General features: G+C 44.2%; 1 protein-coding gene across 3 annotated transcripts in view; it reads right to left on the bottom strand.

Moving 5' to 3' along the window:
- The window catches only part of LOC139279810 (mannosyl-oligosaccharide 1,2-alpha-mannosidase IA-like), a 197,906-nt gene that overhangs the window by 105,414 nt on the left and 77,934 nt on the right, over nt 1-14,558 (bottom strand). For all 3 annotated transcript variants that reach the window (XM_070899045.1, XM_070899044.1, XM_070899047.1), the window contains exon 6: nt 5,604-5,727. In XM_070899045.1, the coding sequence (XP_070755146.1) occupies nt 5,604-5,727 (124 nt within the window). The remainder of the gene's footprint in view (nt 1-5,603; nt 5,728-14,558) is intronic.

Below are 14,558 nucleotides of genomic sequence, written 5' to 3'. Positions count from 1 at the left end.
TGGGTGAAGAAATTCCTCCTCATCTCGGTCCTAAATGGCTTACCCCTTAGCCTTAGACTGTGTCCCCTGGTTCTGGACTTCCCCAACATTGGGAACATTCTTCCTGCATCTAACCTGTCTAACCCCGTCAGAATTTTAAACATTTCTATGAGGTCCCCTCTCATTCTTCTGAACTCCAGTGAATACAAGCCCAGCTGATCCAGTCTTTCTTGATAGGTCAGTCCCGCCATCCCGGGAATCAGTCTGGTGAACTTTCGCTGCACTCCCTCAATAGCAAGAATGTCCTTCCTCAGGTTAGGAGACCAAAACTGTACACAATACTCCAGGTGTGGCCTCACCAAGGTCTGTACAACTGTAGCAACACCTCCCTGCCCCTGTACTCAAATCCCCTCGCTATGAAGGCCAACATGCCATTTGCTTTCTTAACCGCCTGCTGTACCCGCATGCCAACCTTCAATGACTGATGTACCATGACAGCCAGGTCTCGTTGCACCTCCCCTTTTCCTAATCTGTCACCATTCAGATAATAGTCTGTCTTTCTGTTTTTACCACCAAAGTGGATAACCTCACATTTATCCACATTATACTTCATCTGCCATGCATTTGCCCACTCACCTAACCTATCCAAGTCGCTCTGCAGCCTCATAGCATCCTCCTCGCAGCTCACACTGCCACCCAACTTAGTGTCATCCGCAAATTTGGAGATACTACATTTAATCCCCTCGTCTAAATCATTAATATACAGTGTAAACAGCTGGGGCCCCAGCACAGAACTTTGCGGTACCCCACTAGTCACTGCCTGCCATTCTGAAAAGTCCCCATTTACTCCTACTCTTTGCTTCCTGTCTGACAACCAGTTCTCAATCCATGTCAGCACACTACCCCCAATCCCATGTGCTTTAACTTTGCACATTAATCTCTTGTGTGGGACCTTGTCGAAAGCCTTCTGAAAGTCCAAATATACCACATCAACTGGTTCTCCCTTGTCCACTCTACTGGAAACATCCTCAAAAAATTCCAGAAGATTTGTCAAGCATGATTTCCCTTTCACAAATCCATGCTGACTTGGACCTATCATATCACCTCTTTCCAAATGCACTGCTATGACATCCTTAATAATTGATTCCATCATTTTACCCACTACCGATGTCAGGCTGACCGGTCTATAATTCCCTGTTATCTCTCTCCCTCCTTTTTTAAAAAGTGGGGTTACATTGGCTACCCTCCACTCCATAGGAACTGATCCAGAGTCAATGGAATGTTGGAAAATGACTGTCAATGCATCCACTATTTCCAAGGCCACCTCCTTAAGTACTCTGGGATGTAGTCCATCAGGCCCTGGGGATTTATCGGCCTTCAATCCCATCAATTTCCCCAACACAATTTCCCGACTAATAAGGATTTCCCTCAGTTCCTCCTCCTTACTAGACCCTCCGACCCCTTTTATATCCGGAAGGTTGTTTGTGTCCTCCTCAGTGAATACCGAACCAAAGTACTTGTTCAATTGGTCCGCCATTTCTTTGTTCCCCGTTATGACTTCCCCTGATTCTGACTGCAGGGGACCTACGTTTGTCTTTACTAACCTTTTTCTCTTTACATATCTATAGAAACTTTTGCAATCCGCCTTAATGTTCCCTGCAAGCTTCTTCTCGTACTCCATTTTCCCTGCCCTAATCAAACCCTTTGTCCTCCTCTGCTGAGTTCTAAATTTCTCCCAGTCCCCGGGTTCGCTGCTATTTCTGGCCAATTTGTATGCCACTTCCTTGGCTTTAATACTATCCCTGATTTCCCTTGATAGCCACGATTGAGCCACCTTCCCTTTTTTATTTTTACGCCAGACAGGAATGTACAATTGCTGTAGTTCCTCCATGCGGTCTCTAAATGTCTGCCATTGCCCATCCACTGTCAACCCCTTCAGTATCATTCGCCAATCTATCCTAGCCAATTCACGCCTCATACCTTCAAAGTTACCCTTCTTTAAGTTCTGGACCATGGTCTCTGAATTAACTGTTTCATTCTCCATCCTAATGCAGAATTCCACCATATTATGGTCACTCTTCCCCAAGGGGTCTCGCACAACGAGATTGCTAATTAATCCTCTCTCATTACACAACACCCAGTCTAAGATGGCCTCCCCCCTAGTTGGTTCCTCGACATATTGGTCTAAAAAACCATCCCTTATGCACTCCAGGAAATCCTCCTCCACCGTATTGCTTCCAGTTTGGTTAACCCAATCTATGTGCATATTAAAGTCACCCATTATAACTGCTGCACCTTTATTGCACACACCCCTAATTTCATGTTTGATGCCCTCCCCAACATCACTACTACTGTTTGGAGGTCTGTACACAACTCCCACTAACGTTTTTTGCCCTTTCATGGAAAACAAAGAAGAGCTGCAGAAGATGGAGCACAGATGAGTCAGGAAGCATTTAAGGGATCATGGACCCCACTATTAGACCACCTCATAGATTATACAGCCACGGTCATATAAGGGCCTTACTAAGGAATTGATTTTATGAAGTGTGCACTTCATCAAAGTGGCAATTAGTACGAGAACTCGCAACCACAGTTATCTGTCTGTACTGTTCTGTCTGTGGCTATTATAGGGATGACTGCATTCAACTTTTAGCACAAAGGGTCATTTTAGGCAGCTACGAATTGATCTCTAATATCTGCCAGGATGCAGTACGGGCCTGCATTCGTCAGGTGGCTGATGCACTTTACAAGAGAGCTGGGGTACTCATCAAGTTTGGCATTGAATCATAGAATGATGCAGCACAAGCGGCCATTCGACCCATCCTGCCTGTGTCGGCACTTTGAAAGAGCCATCCAATTAGTCCCACCCCTGCTCTTCCCTCATAGCCCTGCAAATTATTCCCCTTCAAGTATTTATCCAATTCACTTTTGAAAATTATTATTGAATCTGCTTCCACCACCCTTTCAGGCAGTGCATTACAGATCACAATAACTCGCTGCATGAATTTAGTTTTTCTCATGTTGCCTCTGGTTCTTTTGCTAATTACCTTAACTCTATGTCCTCTGGTTACTGACCCTTCTGCCATTCAAAATAGTTTCTCCTTATTTACTCTATCAAAACCCTTCATGATTTTGAACACCGCTATCAAATCTCCCCTTAACCTTCTCTGCTCCAAGGAGAACAATCCCAGCTTGTCTAGTCGCTCCATGTAACTGAATCTCCTCATCCCTAGTACCATTCTAGTAAGAACATCCTTCCCAAAGTATAGTGTCAGCTGTGATTCCGTTGGTAGTACTCTAGTTCTCTCGCCTCTGAGTCAGAAGGTTGTGGCTTCAAATCCCACTCCAGAGACTTAAAGATGTGTTTATTTGCAACACCAAAAGCTCTGACTGGTCCCCTTGGATGACGAATCCTGATTGCTGATTGGTCCCCTTGGAGGGCAAGACACACCCTGCCTATGTAATCAGTTACTTTGCAAAGTGTAAATCAAGCCATTCTGACTGCCTACTCCAGACAGAACCGAGCTCACTTGGAACAGACAGGGCTCATCCTTGCAGATTAAGACCTTCTCCCACACCCCAAACAAGATTCTATCCCCACCACCCAAGTTCCTGACCTACTCCCCCCACCCAAATTCTTGACCTACTCACCTCCACCCCACACCCAAGTTTCTGACCTCCTCCCTCCCCGCCGCCCGCCCCCCACCCCCGCACTCAAGTTCCTCCCCCCCGGATTCATGACCTTCTCACAAGTTCCTTACCTTCCCCCGCGCCCCCCCTCCCCATAGATGAGGCATTGTGTGCAGGTCACGGATTGTTAACAGGTTTATTGGGTATGAAGTGAATAATGAGAGTGTCGTGACTTCCGGATTTCGTCCAGTCTTACCATCTGGACACGTTCTTGCTCTCATTTCACCCCCTTTACACCTGGATCAAGTTCTTCCCACCCGTGCTCTTTACCCACCCCCCCGAGTTCCTGACCTCCTCTCTCTTCCCCCTTTCGATTCCCTCCAATTCCATCTCCCCTCTTCCCCTCTCCCCCTCCCTCCCCCCTGATCGGGTGCGCATGTGCAAAAGGTGGCGCATGCACACAAGGACACAAAAATGTTTGTGCAGATAATCACTTTGGAGACTTAAGCACAAAAATCTAGGCTGACACTCCAGTACAGTACTGAGGGAGTGCTGCACTGTCGGAGGTGCTGTCTTTTGGATGAGACATTAAACTGAGGCCCTGTCTGCTCTCTCAGATGGATGTAAAAGATCCTATGGCACTATTTCGAAGAAGAGCAGGGGCGTTATCTCTGATGTCTTGGCCAATATTTATCCCTCAACTAACAGATTATCTGGTATTATCACCTTGCTGTTTGTGAGAGCTTGCTCTGGGCAAATTGGCTGCCATGTCTTTTTTATTACAACAGTGATTACACTTTAAAATTACTTCATTGGCTGTAAAGCATTTTGGGATGTCTGAGGTCAAGAAAGGAGCTACATAAATGCAAGTCTTTCTTTTTTTTCTTTAAAGTGTGGTGCCCACAACTGGTCACAATACTCCAGCTGGGGCCTAACCAGTATTTTATAAAGGTTTAGCATAACTTCTTTGCTTTTGTACTCTATGCCTCTATTTATAAAGCCAAGGATCTTGCGTATGTCTTTTTAACAGTCGTTTCAACTTGTCCTGCTACCTTCAAAGATTTGTGGACATACACCCCCAGATTTCTTTGTTCCTACACCCCCTTTAAAATTGTACCATTTAGTTTGTATTGCACCACAGCAAGGCAGCAGTGACATTGGACCATTCCGTTTTATGATGTTGTTGGCATTTCCAAGGTCCAGGGTCAATCGCTGGCAACCACATTGCTTTGTAAGCTCCTACAGAAACCTGCTCAGCTACCTCAATAGGAAGTGCTTCCACTCGTTGAATATACAGATTGTGTGACAACATGCAAAGGATCCTACACGTCAACACGAGTTATGCTCGAAGTTGTCATGGTACTTTCAACTGTTGAGATTCAACTCTCTCTGACCTCTTCAGGAAAGAAATCATGTCAAGGGATGGCTTGTGGGTGACAAAGCCGAGCCCCTGCTCTCATGGATAATAACTCCACTGAGAAAGGCCTGAGCAGCAGCGGAGCACTACATTGAACCACACGTCTCGAACAGAGTTGCATCCAGAGGATCAACAAGGCTCATTTCATTACTCAGACAGGTCTGGAAGGGCTCTGCAGTATGGTTGTCTCATGGTTGTAGCCTGCTGTGACCATCAAAACTTTGCCATACACGTGGGAGATATTTGGGGAGGCAGCTGTAGCTGCTTTGGAGGCAGAACTATATGGAGGAGAGCACCATCACAACTTTCAATTGAAAGATTCATATAGAAATACCAGCTGGGGGCTTCTGCTTGTGCGCTCCACAGCCTGAGATTTCCCAGCCGTTAAAGTAAACAGGTAGAAAACTGTGGGCTGATAAGTGTAGGTGGAAAACCCCAGTCTCAATCTCCAGGGTATCAGTGCTGAAAGCGTGTGTTGGGATTCTTCTGTAGTGTAGAATCAGATTGAATCACTGAAGTTTGACTATAAAATGCATCAAGTTTGAAGACCTGCGATTGCCAGTTTGTCATGACTTACCTTTTCAGCAAACTTTGGATTACCTGACACCTCACTCAGGTGCACGAACTCCAAGTGCAAAGTGCCAAACTCTGCCAGAATGCTACTTCCCCCTGAGGCCCAGCCCCAGTTCCGACCAACTCCACTGCAAAACACAAATACAAGTGTCTTTTCATTTCCATTTAGGAAGAAGATATAATTCAACCTATACCAATGCAAAATATTAGCAAGCACGACTGCCTGGAGAGATTTACTGGAACACAACATAACATTCAGACTTGTGAACAGACCATAAATAAGTTTAAAAACAACTGAATATGTTTTTAATGGGGCAATCTTTGGTAAGGGAATCATAAAGACCACAAGCAGGTATAGGGCAGACTGCAGCAATAAGGGGGAAGAAAAAGGTGGCAACCAAGTCACAACATTGAAAAAAGTAAATTAGAGCAGTAATTATAGCAAGTTAGTGCTGTGGCGGATGGGCAGATGTATATATGGACTTTCAATAAAGAATTGTTCACAACATCAAAGCTTGTGGGATTAAAGAGGCAGTGGCAGCGTGGATATGAAATTAGCTAAGAGACAGAAAGAAGAGGGTAGTGGTGACGGTTGTTTAGCAGACTGGAGGGAAGTATACAGTGGTGTCTTCCAGGGGTCAATATTAGGACTGCTGCTCTTTTTGATATATATTAATGACCCGGACTTGTGGAGAGGGGGTATTATTTTAAAGTTTGCAGATAACACAAAAGTTAGAAATGTAGTAAACAGTGAGGAGGATTGGACTAGCAGACTTCAGGAGGACATAGACAGACTGGTGAAATAGGCAGACACATGGCAGATGAAATTTAATGCAGGGAAGTGTGAAGTGATGCATGCGTGCAGGAGAAATGATGAGAGGCAGTATAAACTAAATTTAAAGGGGGTGCAGGAACAGAGGGACCAGGGGTATATGTACACAAATCTTTGAAGATGGCAGGATAAGTTGATAAATTATTTTAAAAAAGCATATGGGATCCTCAGCTCTGTACAGAGAAGCATAGATTACAAAAGCAAGGAAATCATGGTTAACCTTTATAAATCACTCGTCAGACCCCATCTAGAGTATTTTGTCCAATTCTGGGCACCACACTTTAGGAATGATGACAAGACTTTGGAGAGGCTGCAGAGCAAATTTACTAGAATGGTACCAGGGATCAGGGGTTTCAATTATACAGAAAGACCAGAGAAGTTGGGATTGCTCTCCTTAAGAGCAGAGAAGTTTAAGGGGTGACCTGAAGGAGGCATTCAAAATTATGAAAGTAGTGAAGTTATGTTAAATTTGTATAGGATCCTGGTCAGGCTACACTTAACAGTACTGTGCACAGTTCTGGTCTTCATACTATAAAAAAAAGACGTAGAAGCACCGGAGAAAGTGCAAAAAAGATTTACAAGGATGGTACCAGAACTGAGAGATTACAGCTACTAGGAAAGATTGAATCGGTCGGGGCTTTTTTCTTTCGAAAAGATAAGAGAGGAGACCTGATAGAGTGCTTTAAAATTATGAATGCGTTGGGACAGGATAGATGTGGAGAGAATGTTTCCACTTGTGGGAGAATTCAAAACTAGTGGCTTTAAATACAATAAATCCAATAGGGAATTAAGGAGAAATTTCTTTACTCAGAGTGTGGAACACGATACCACAGAAAGTGGCTGAGACAATTAACATAGAAAGGAAACTGGACAAGTACATGAGAAAAGCAAATAGAAAGATATGCTGAAAGGCTGAGATGAGGTCGATGGATGGGAGGAGACACATGTAGAGTATAATCACCAGCACAGACGAGGCCTGTTTCTGTGCTGTATATTCGATGTAATTCTATATAGACTGTCTTCACTAGTTGACAAGATTATAACGAATATCTTAAATTTATGTTCAATCGTTAAAAGAATTAAAAGGGAGGTTAGCAAAAGATCTCTTTACATAGAGTGGGCAGTAGTCTGTCACAAAGTGCTGTTAAATTTATGAATTCTGCTTCAACAGGGAATTAATTCTTTGAAAAGGAGTCATATTAAATAGTACAGGGACTGATCAGGAGAGTGGGATTAGACTAGTGTCTTGGCCAATATTTATCCCTCAATCAATATCTAAAAGCAGATTATCTGGTCATTATCACATTGCTGTTTGTGGGACCTTGTTGCATGCAAATTGTCTGCTGTGTTTCCTACATTACAACACATTACACTTCAAAACATAATTCATTGCATGTAAAGCGCTTTGGGATGTCCTGTGAAAGGTGCTATAGAAATGCAGATCTTTTATTTTAGAGCACTCATGATTGAAACCACCATTATAATGGCCTGTTTCTGTGCTAAACATTTTGGAGGCGAAAATACCCTCCGCCCCAACAATTATTCTCCACCCGAATTAGTAAATGATCTCCTAGTAAAGGATCCTCGAGGAATGAGTGACCATAACATGGTTGAATTTCAAATTCAGTTGGAGGATGAGAAAGTTGGATCTCAAACCAGTGTTCTAAGCTTAAATAAAGGAGACTACAAAGGTATGAGGGCAGAGTTGGCTAAAATGGACTGGGAAAATAGATTAAAGTATGGGACGGATGATGAGCAGTGGCAGACATTTAAGGAGATATTTCATAACTCGCAACAAAATATATCCCACTGAGAAAGAAAGACTGTAAGAGAAGGGATAGCCATCCGTGGTTAACTAAGGAAATAAGGGGTGGTATCAAATTGAAAACAAGGGCATACAATGAGGCCAAGACTAGTGGGAGGCCAGAAGATTGAGAAACTTTTAAAAGCCAGCAAAGAACGACTAAAAAATGATAAAGAGAGGGAAGATAGATTATGAAAGTAAACTAGTACAAAATGCATTTGTTATAATCTACCAAAATTCTATGGACTCTGGGGAGGTACCAGCGGATTGGAGAGCAGCTAATGTAACGCCTCTGTTTAAAAAAGGGGGCAGGCAAAAGGCAGGTAACTATAGGCCGCTTAGTTTAACATCTGTAGTGGGGAAAATGCTTGAAACTATCATTAAGGAAGAAATAGCGGGACATCTGGATAGGAATAGTGCAATCAAGCAGACGCAGCATGGATTCATGAAAGGGAAATCATGTTTAACTAACTTACTGGAATTCTTTGAGGATATAACGAGCATGGTGGATAGAGGTGTACCGATGGATGTGGTGTATTTAGATTTCCAAAAGGCATGCGATAAGGTGCCACACAAAAGGTTACTGCAGAAGATAAAGGTATGCGGAGTCAGAGGAAATGTATTAGCATGGATAGAGAATTGGCTGGCGAACAGAAAGCAGAGAGTCGGGATAAATGGGTCCTTTTCCGGTTGGAAATCAGTGGTTAGTGGTGTGCCACAGGGATCAGTGCTGGGACCACAACTGTTTACAATATACATAGATGACCTAGAGGAGGGGACAGAGTGTAGTGCAACAAAATTTGCAGATGACACTAAGATTAGTGGGAAAGCGGGTTATGTAGAGGACTCAGAGAGGTTGCAAGGAGATTTGGATAGGTTAAGCGAATGGGCTAAGGTTTGGCAGATGGAATACAATGTCGGAAAGTGTGAGGTCATCCATCTTGGGGAAAAAAACAGTAAAAGGGAATATTATTTGAATGGGTAGAAATTACAAAATGCTGTGGTGCAGAGGGACCTGGGGGTCCTTGTGCATGAATCCCAAAAGGTTAGTTTGCAGGTGCAGCAGGTAATCAGGAAGGCAAATAGAATGTTGGCCTTCATTGCGAAAGGGATGGAGCACAAAAGCAGGGAGGTGTTGCTGCAACTGTATAAGGTATTGGTAAGGCCGCACCTGGAGTACTGCGTGCAGTTTTGGTCACCTTACTTAAGGAAGGATATACTAGCTTTGGAAGGGGTACAGAGACGATTCACTAGGCTGATTCGAGAAATGAGGGGGTTACCTTATGATGATAGATTGAGTAGACTGGGTCTTTACTCCTTGGAGTTCAGAAGGATGAGGGGTGATCTTATAGAAACATTTAAAATCATGAAAAGGATAGACAAGATAGAGGCAGAGAGGTTGTTTCCATTGGTGGGGGAGACTAGAACTAGGGGGCACAGCCTCAAAATACGGAGGAGCCAATTTAAAACCGAGTTGAGAAAGAATTTCTTCTCCCAGAGGGTTGTGAATCTGTGGAATTCTCTGCCCAAGGAAGCAGTTGAGGCTGGCTCATTGAATGTTTTCAAGTCAAAGATAGATAGATTTTTAAGCAATAAGGGAATTAAGGGTTACGGGGAGAGGGCGGGTAAGTGGAGCTGAGTCCACGACCAGATCAGCCAAGATCTTATTGAATGGCGGAGCAGGCTTGAGGGGCTAGATGGCCTACTCCTGTTCCTAATTCTTATGTTCTTATGTTCTTAAAATATAAAAGCAGATAGTAAGAGTTTCTACAGGTACATAAAAAGGAAAAGAGTGGCTAAAGTAAATGTTGGTCCCCTAGAGGATGAGACTGGAAATTAATAATGGAGAACAGAGAAATGGCAGAGACACTGAATAAATATTTTGTATCAGTCTTCACGGTAGAAGACACTAAAAAATCCCAATAGTGGATAATCAAAGGGTTACAGGAAGGGAGGAACTTAATACAATCACTATCATTAAATAGTAAAATAATGGGACTAAAGGCGGATAAGTTCCCTCGACCTGATGGCTTACATCCTATGGTCCTAAAAGAAGTGGCTGCAGAGATAGTGGATGTATTGGTTGTAATCTACCAAAATTCCCTGGATTCTGGGGAGGTCCTAGCAGATTGTAGAACCGCAAATGTAACGCCCCTATTTAAAAAAGGAAGCAGACAAAAAGCAGGAAACTATAGACCAGGTTAGCCTAACATCTATCGTTGGGAAAATGCTAGAGTCCATTATTAAGGAAGCAGTAGCGGGACATTTGGAAAAGCATAATTCAATCAAGCAGAGTCAGCATGGTTTTATGAAAGGGAAATCCTGTTTGACTAACTTGCTGGAGTTCTTTGAGGATGTAACGAGCAGGGTGGATAAGGGGGAACCAATGGATGTGGTGTATTTGGATTTCCAGAAGACATTCGAGAAGGTGCCACATAAAAGGATACTGCACAAGATAAAAGTTCACGGGGTTAGGGGTAATATATTAGCATGGATAGAGGATTGGCTAACTAACAGAAAGTCAGGATAAATGGGTCATTTTCCAGTTGGCAAACAGTAATTAGTGGGGTGCTGCAGGGATCGGTGCTGGGTCCTCAACTATTTACAATCTATATTAATGACTTGGATAAAGGGACCGAGTATAATGTAGCCAAGTTTGCTGATGATACAAAGATGGGTGGGAAAGCAAATTGTGAGGAGGACACAAAAAATCTGCAAAGGGATATAGACAGGCTAAGTGAGTGGGCAAAAATGTGGCAGATGGAGTATAATGTGGGAAAATGTAAGGTTATCCACTTTGGCAGAAAAAATAGAAAAGCAAATTATAATTTAAATGGAGTAAAATTGCAAAGTGCTGCAGTACAGAGGGACCTGGGGGTCCTTGGGCATGAAACACAAAACGTTAGTATGCTGTTTCAGCAAATAATCAGGAAGGCATAGAAACATAGAAAATAGGTGCAGGAGTAGGCCATTCGGCCCTTCGAGCCTGCACCACCAGTCAATAAGATCATAGCTGATCATTCCCTCAGTGCCCCTTTCCCGCTTTCTTTCCATACCCCTTGATCCCTTTAGCCGTAAGGGCCATATCTAACTCCCTCTTGAATATATCCAATGAACTGGCATCAACAACTCTCTGCGGCAGGGAATTCCACAGGTTAACAACTCTCAGTGAAGAAGTTTCTCCTCATCTCAGTCCTAAATGGCCTATAACTTATCCTAAGACTGTGTCCCCTAGTTCTGGACTTCCCCAACATCGGGAACATTCTTCCCACATCTAACCTGTCCAGCCCCGTCAGAATCTTACACATTTCTATGAGATCCCCTCTCATCCTTCTAAACTCCAGTCTATAAAGGCCCAGTTGATCCAGTCTCTCCTCATATGTCAGTTCAGCCATCCCTGGAATCAGTCTGGTGAACCTTTTCTGCACTCCCTCAATAGCAAGAACGTCCTTCTTCAGATTAGGAGACCAAAACTGAACACAATATTCCAGGTGAGGTCTCAAGACGACCTAAGTGTAAATCCAATACACCAATGACGCAAGAGCATGCAACAAGGATGAAAAATTTCTTGTATGAGGAGGTGGAGAAACTAGTCACAGTCATTGAGGACAGATTTTAGGAACTGGATATCAGTAAGAGTGGTCCCACAAAAGTTCCACCCAAAGAAATGAGGAGACTCTGAAACCTAATTGCAGAAGAATTCTCCGCAGGAATGAAGACCGCAAGAAGTGGAAGCCAGTGTAAAAAGAAATGGCAGGACGTTGGTCAAGTAGTGAGTGTAAGTATTATCTTGAGTTTTAAATGCAATTGTTACTGTGATCATCTGTACATGTCCCATCCATCAGAAGCTCACCATGTGGCAAAAATTATATTTTCATCTTTGCAGAAGAAATTGGCCGACAACAAAAGGGAGAGAACTAGAACAGGAGGAGGGCTGCCAAATCTACACCAACTATCACATCTGGAACAGAGGGTCACAAATGGAATGTTGGCCTTTATCGCAAGGGGAATAGAGTATAAAAGCAGAGAAGTCCTTCTACAACTGTACAGGGTATTGGTGAGGCCACACCTAGAGTACTGCGTACAGTTTTGGTCTCCGTATTTAAGGAAGGATATACTTGCATTGGAGGCTGTTCAGAGAAGGTTCACTAGGTTGATTCCGGAGATGAGGGGGTTGACTAATGAAGATAGGTTGAGTAGGTTGGGCCTATTCATTGGATTTCAGAAGAATGAGAGGTGATCTTATCGAAACCTATAAGAATGAGGGGGCTCGACAAGGTGAATGCAGAGAGGATATTTCCACTCATTGGGGAAATTAAAACTAGGGGACATAGAATAAGGGGCCGCCCATTTAAAACTATGATGAGGAGGAATTTCTTCTCTCAGAAGGTTGTATATCTATGGATTTCTCTGCCCCAGAGAGCTGTGGAGGCTGGGTTATTGGATATATTTAAGGTGGAGATAGACAGATTTTTGAGCAATAAGGGAAGAGCGGGCAGGGAAGTGAGCCGAGTCCATGATCAGATCAGCCATGATCTTATTAAATGGCGGAGCAGGCTCGAGGGGCCAGGTGGCCTACTCCTGCTTTTATTTCTTATGTTCTTATGTAGAATAGAAGGATTTTGCCCTCGTTTGGTGTGTGATGTCATCGGGACGGTGTTTCAGGCGGCTGCGGGGCAGAAGTGGGTCGGGAGCAGGTCGGAAAGTGTCATCAGCGCCATGCTGAGGCGTAGCAACGTCCCGCCCCTTCAGTTAAAGGGGACGGCCGCTGTGAGCTCTGCAGCCACTTTAGTGGCACCCACTGGGCCACCAGGGAGGGCTTCGGCCAGACCAGCGGTCCGGCACCCAAGAGGTGTATCTAAAAATGAGGTGCCAACCTGGGTAAGCTGCAACAGAGGACTACATGCATGCATGCTAAACGGCAGAAGCAGCATACTATTGACATGGCTAAGCAATCCCATACTCAATGGATCAGATCAAAGCTCTGTAGTCCTGCCACATCCAGTCGTGAATGGTGGTGGACCATTAAACAACTAACGGGAGGAGGTGGCTCCATAAATATCCCCATCCTCAATGACGGCGGAATACTCCCATCCTCAATGCTGGTGGAGCCCAGCTTGTGAATGCAAAAGTCAAGACTGCAGCAATTGTAACCATCTTCAGCCAGAAGTGCTGAGTGGATGATCCATATCGGACTCCTCTTGACGTCCCCACCATCACGAAAGCCAGTCTTAATTCGATTCACTCCAAGTGATATCAAGAAACGGCTGAACGCACTGGATACAGCAAAGGCTATGGGCCCCGACAACATCCCTGCTGTCGTGCTGAAGACGTGCTCCAGAACTAGCCGTACCTCTAACCAAGCTGTTCCAGTACAGCTACAACACTGGCATCTATCCGACAATGTGGAAAACTGCCCAGGTATGTCCTGTCCACAAAAAGCAGGACAAATCCAATCCGGCCAATTACCGCCCCATCAGTCTACTCTCAATTATCAGCAAAGTGATGGAAGATGTCATCGACAGTATTATCAAGCAGTACTTACTCACCAATAACCTGCTCACCGATGCTCAGTTTGGGTTTTGCCATGACCACTCGACTCCAGACCTCATTTCAGCCTGATCAAAACAATGGACAAAAGAGCTGAATTCCAGAGGTGAGGTGAGAGTGACTGCCCTTGGCATCAAGGCAGCATTTGACCGAGTGTGGCATCAATGTGCCCTGGTAAAACTAAAGTCAATGAGAATCAAGGGGAAAACTCTCCACTGGCTGGAGTCATACCTAGCACAAAGGAAGATGTTTGTGGTTGTTGAAGTTCAATCATCACAGCCCCAGGACATCGCTGCAGGAGTTCCTCAGGGTAGTGTCTTAGGCACAACCATCTTCAACTGCTTCATCAATGACCTTCCCTCCATTTTAAGGTCAGAAGTGGGGATGTTCGCTGATGACTGCAGTGTTCAGTTCCATTCGCAACTCCTCAGATAAAGAAGATGTCCATACCCGCATAGAGCAAGACATGGATGACATTCAGGCTTGGGTTGATAAGTGGTAAGTAACATTTGCATCACACAAGTGCCAGGCAACGAATATCTCCAATAAGTGAGAGTCTAACCACCGCCCCTGGACCTTCAACGGCATTACCATCGCTGAATCCTTCACCATCAACATCCTGGGGGTCACCATTGGCCAGAAACTTAACTGGACCAGCCACATAAATACCGTGGCAACAAGAGCAGATCAGAGGCTGGGTATTCTGTGGCGAGTGACTAACCTCCTGACTCCTCTAAACCTTTCCATCATCTACAAGTCACAAGTCAGGAGTG

Source organism: Pristiophorus japonicus, chromosome 14 (assembly GCF_044704955.1).
Source record: "Pristiophorus japonicus isolate sPriJap1 chromosome 14, sPriJap1.hap1, whole genome shotgun sequence".
NCBI classification, from domain to species: Eukaryota; Metazoa; Chordata; class Chondrichthyes; family Pristiophoridae; genus Pristiophorus; species Pristiophorus japonicus.
This window is presented reverse-complemented; position numbering and strand designations above follow the sequence as displayed.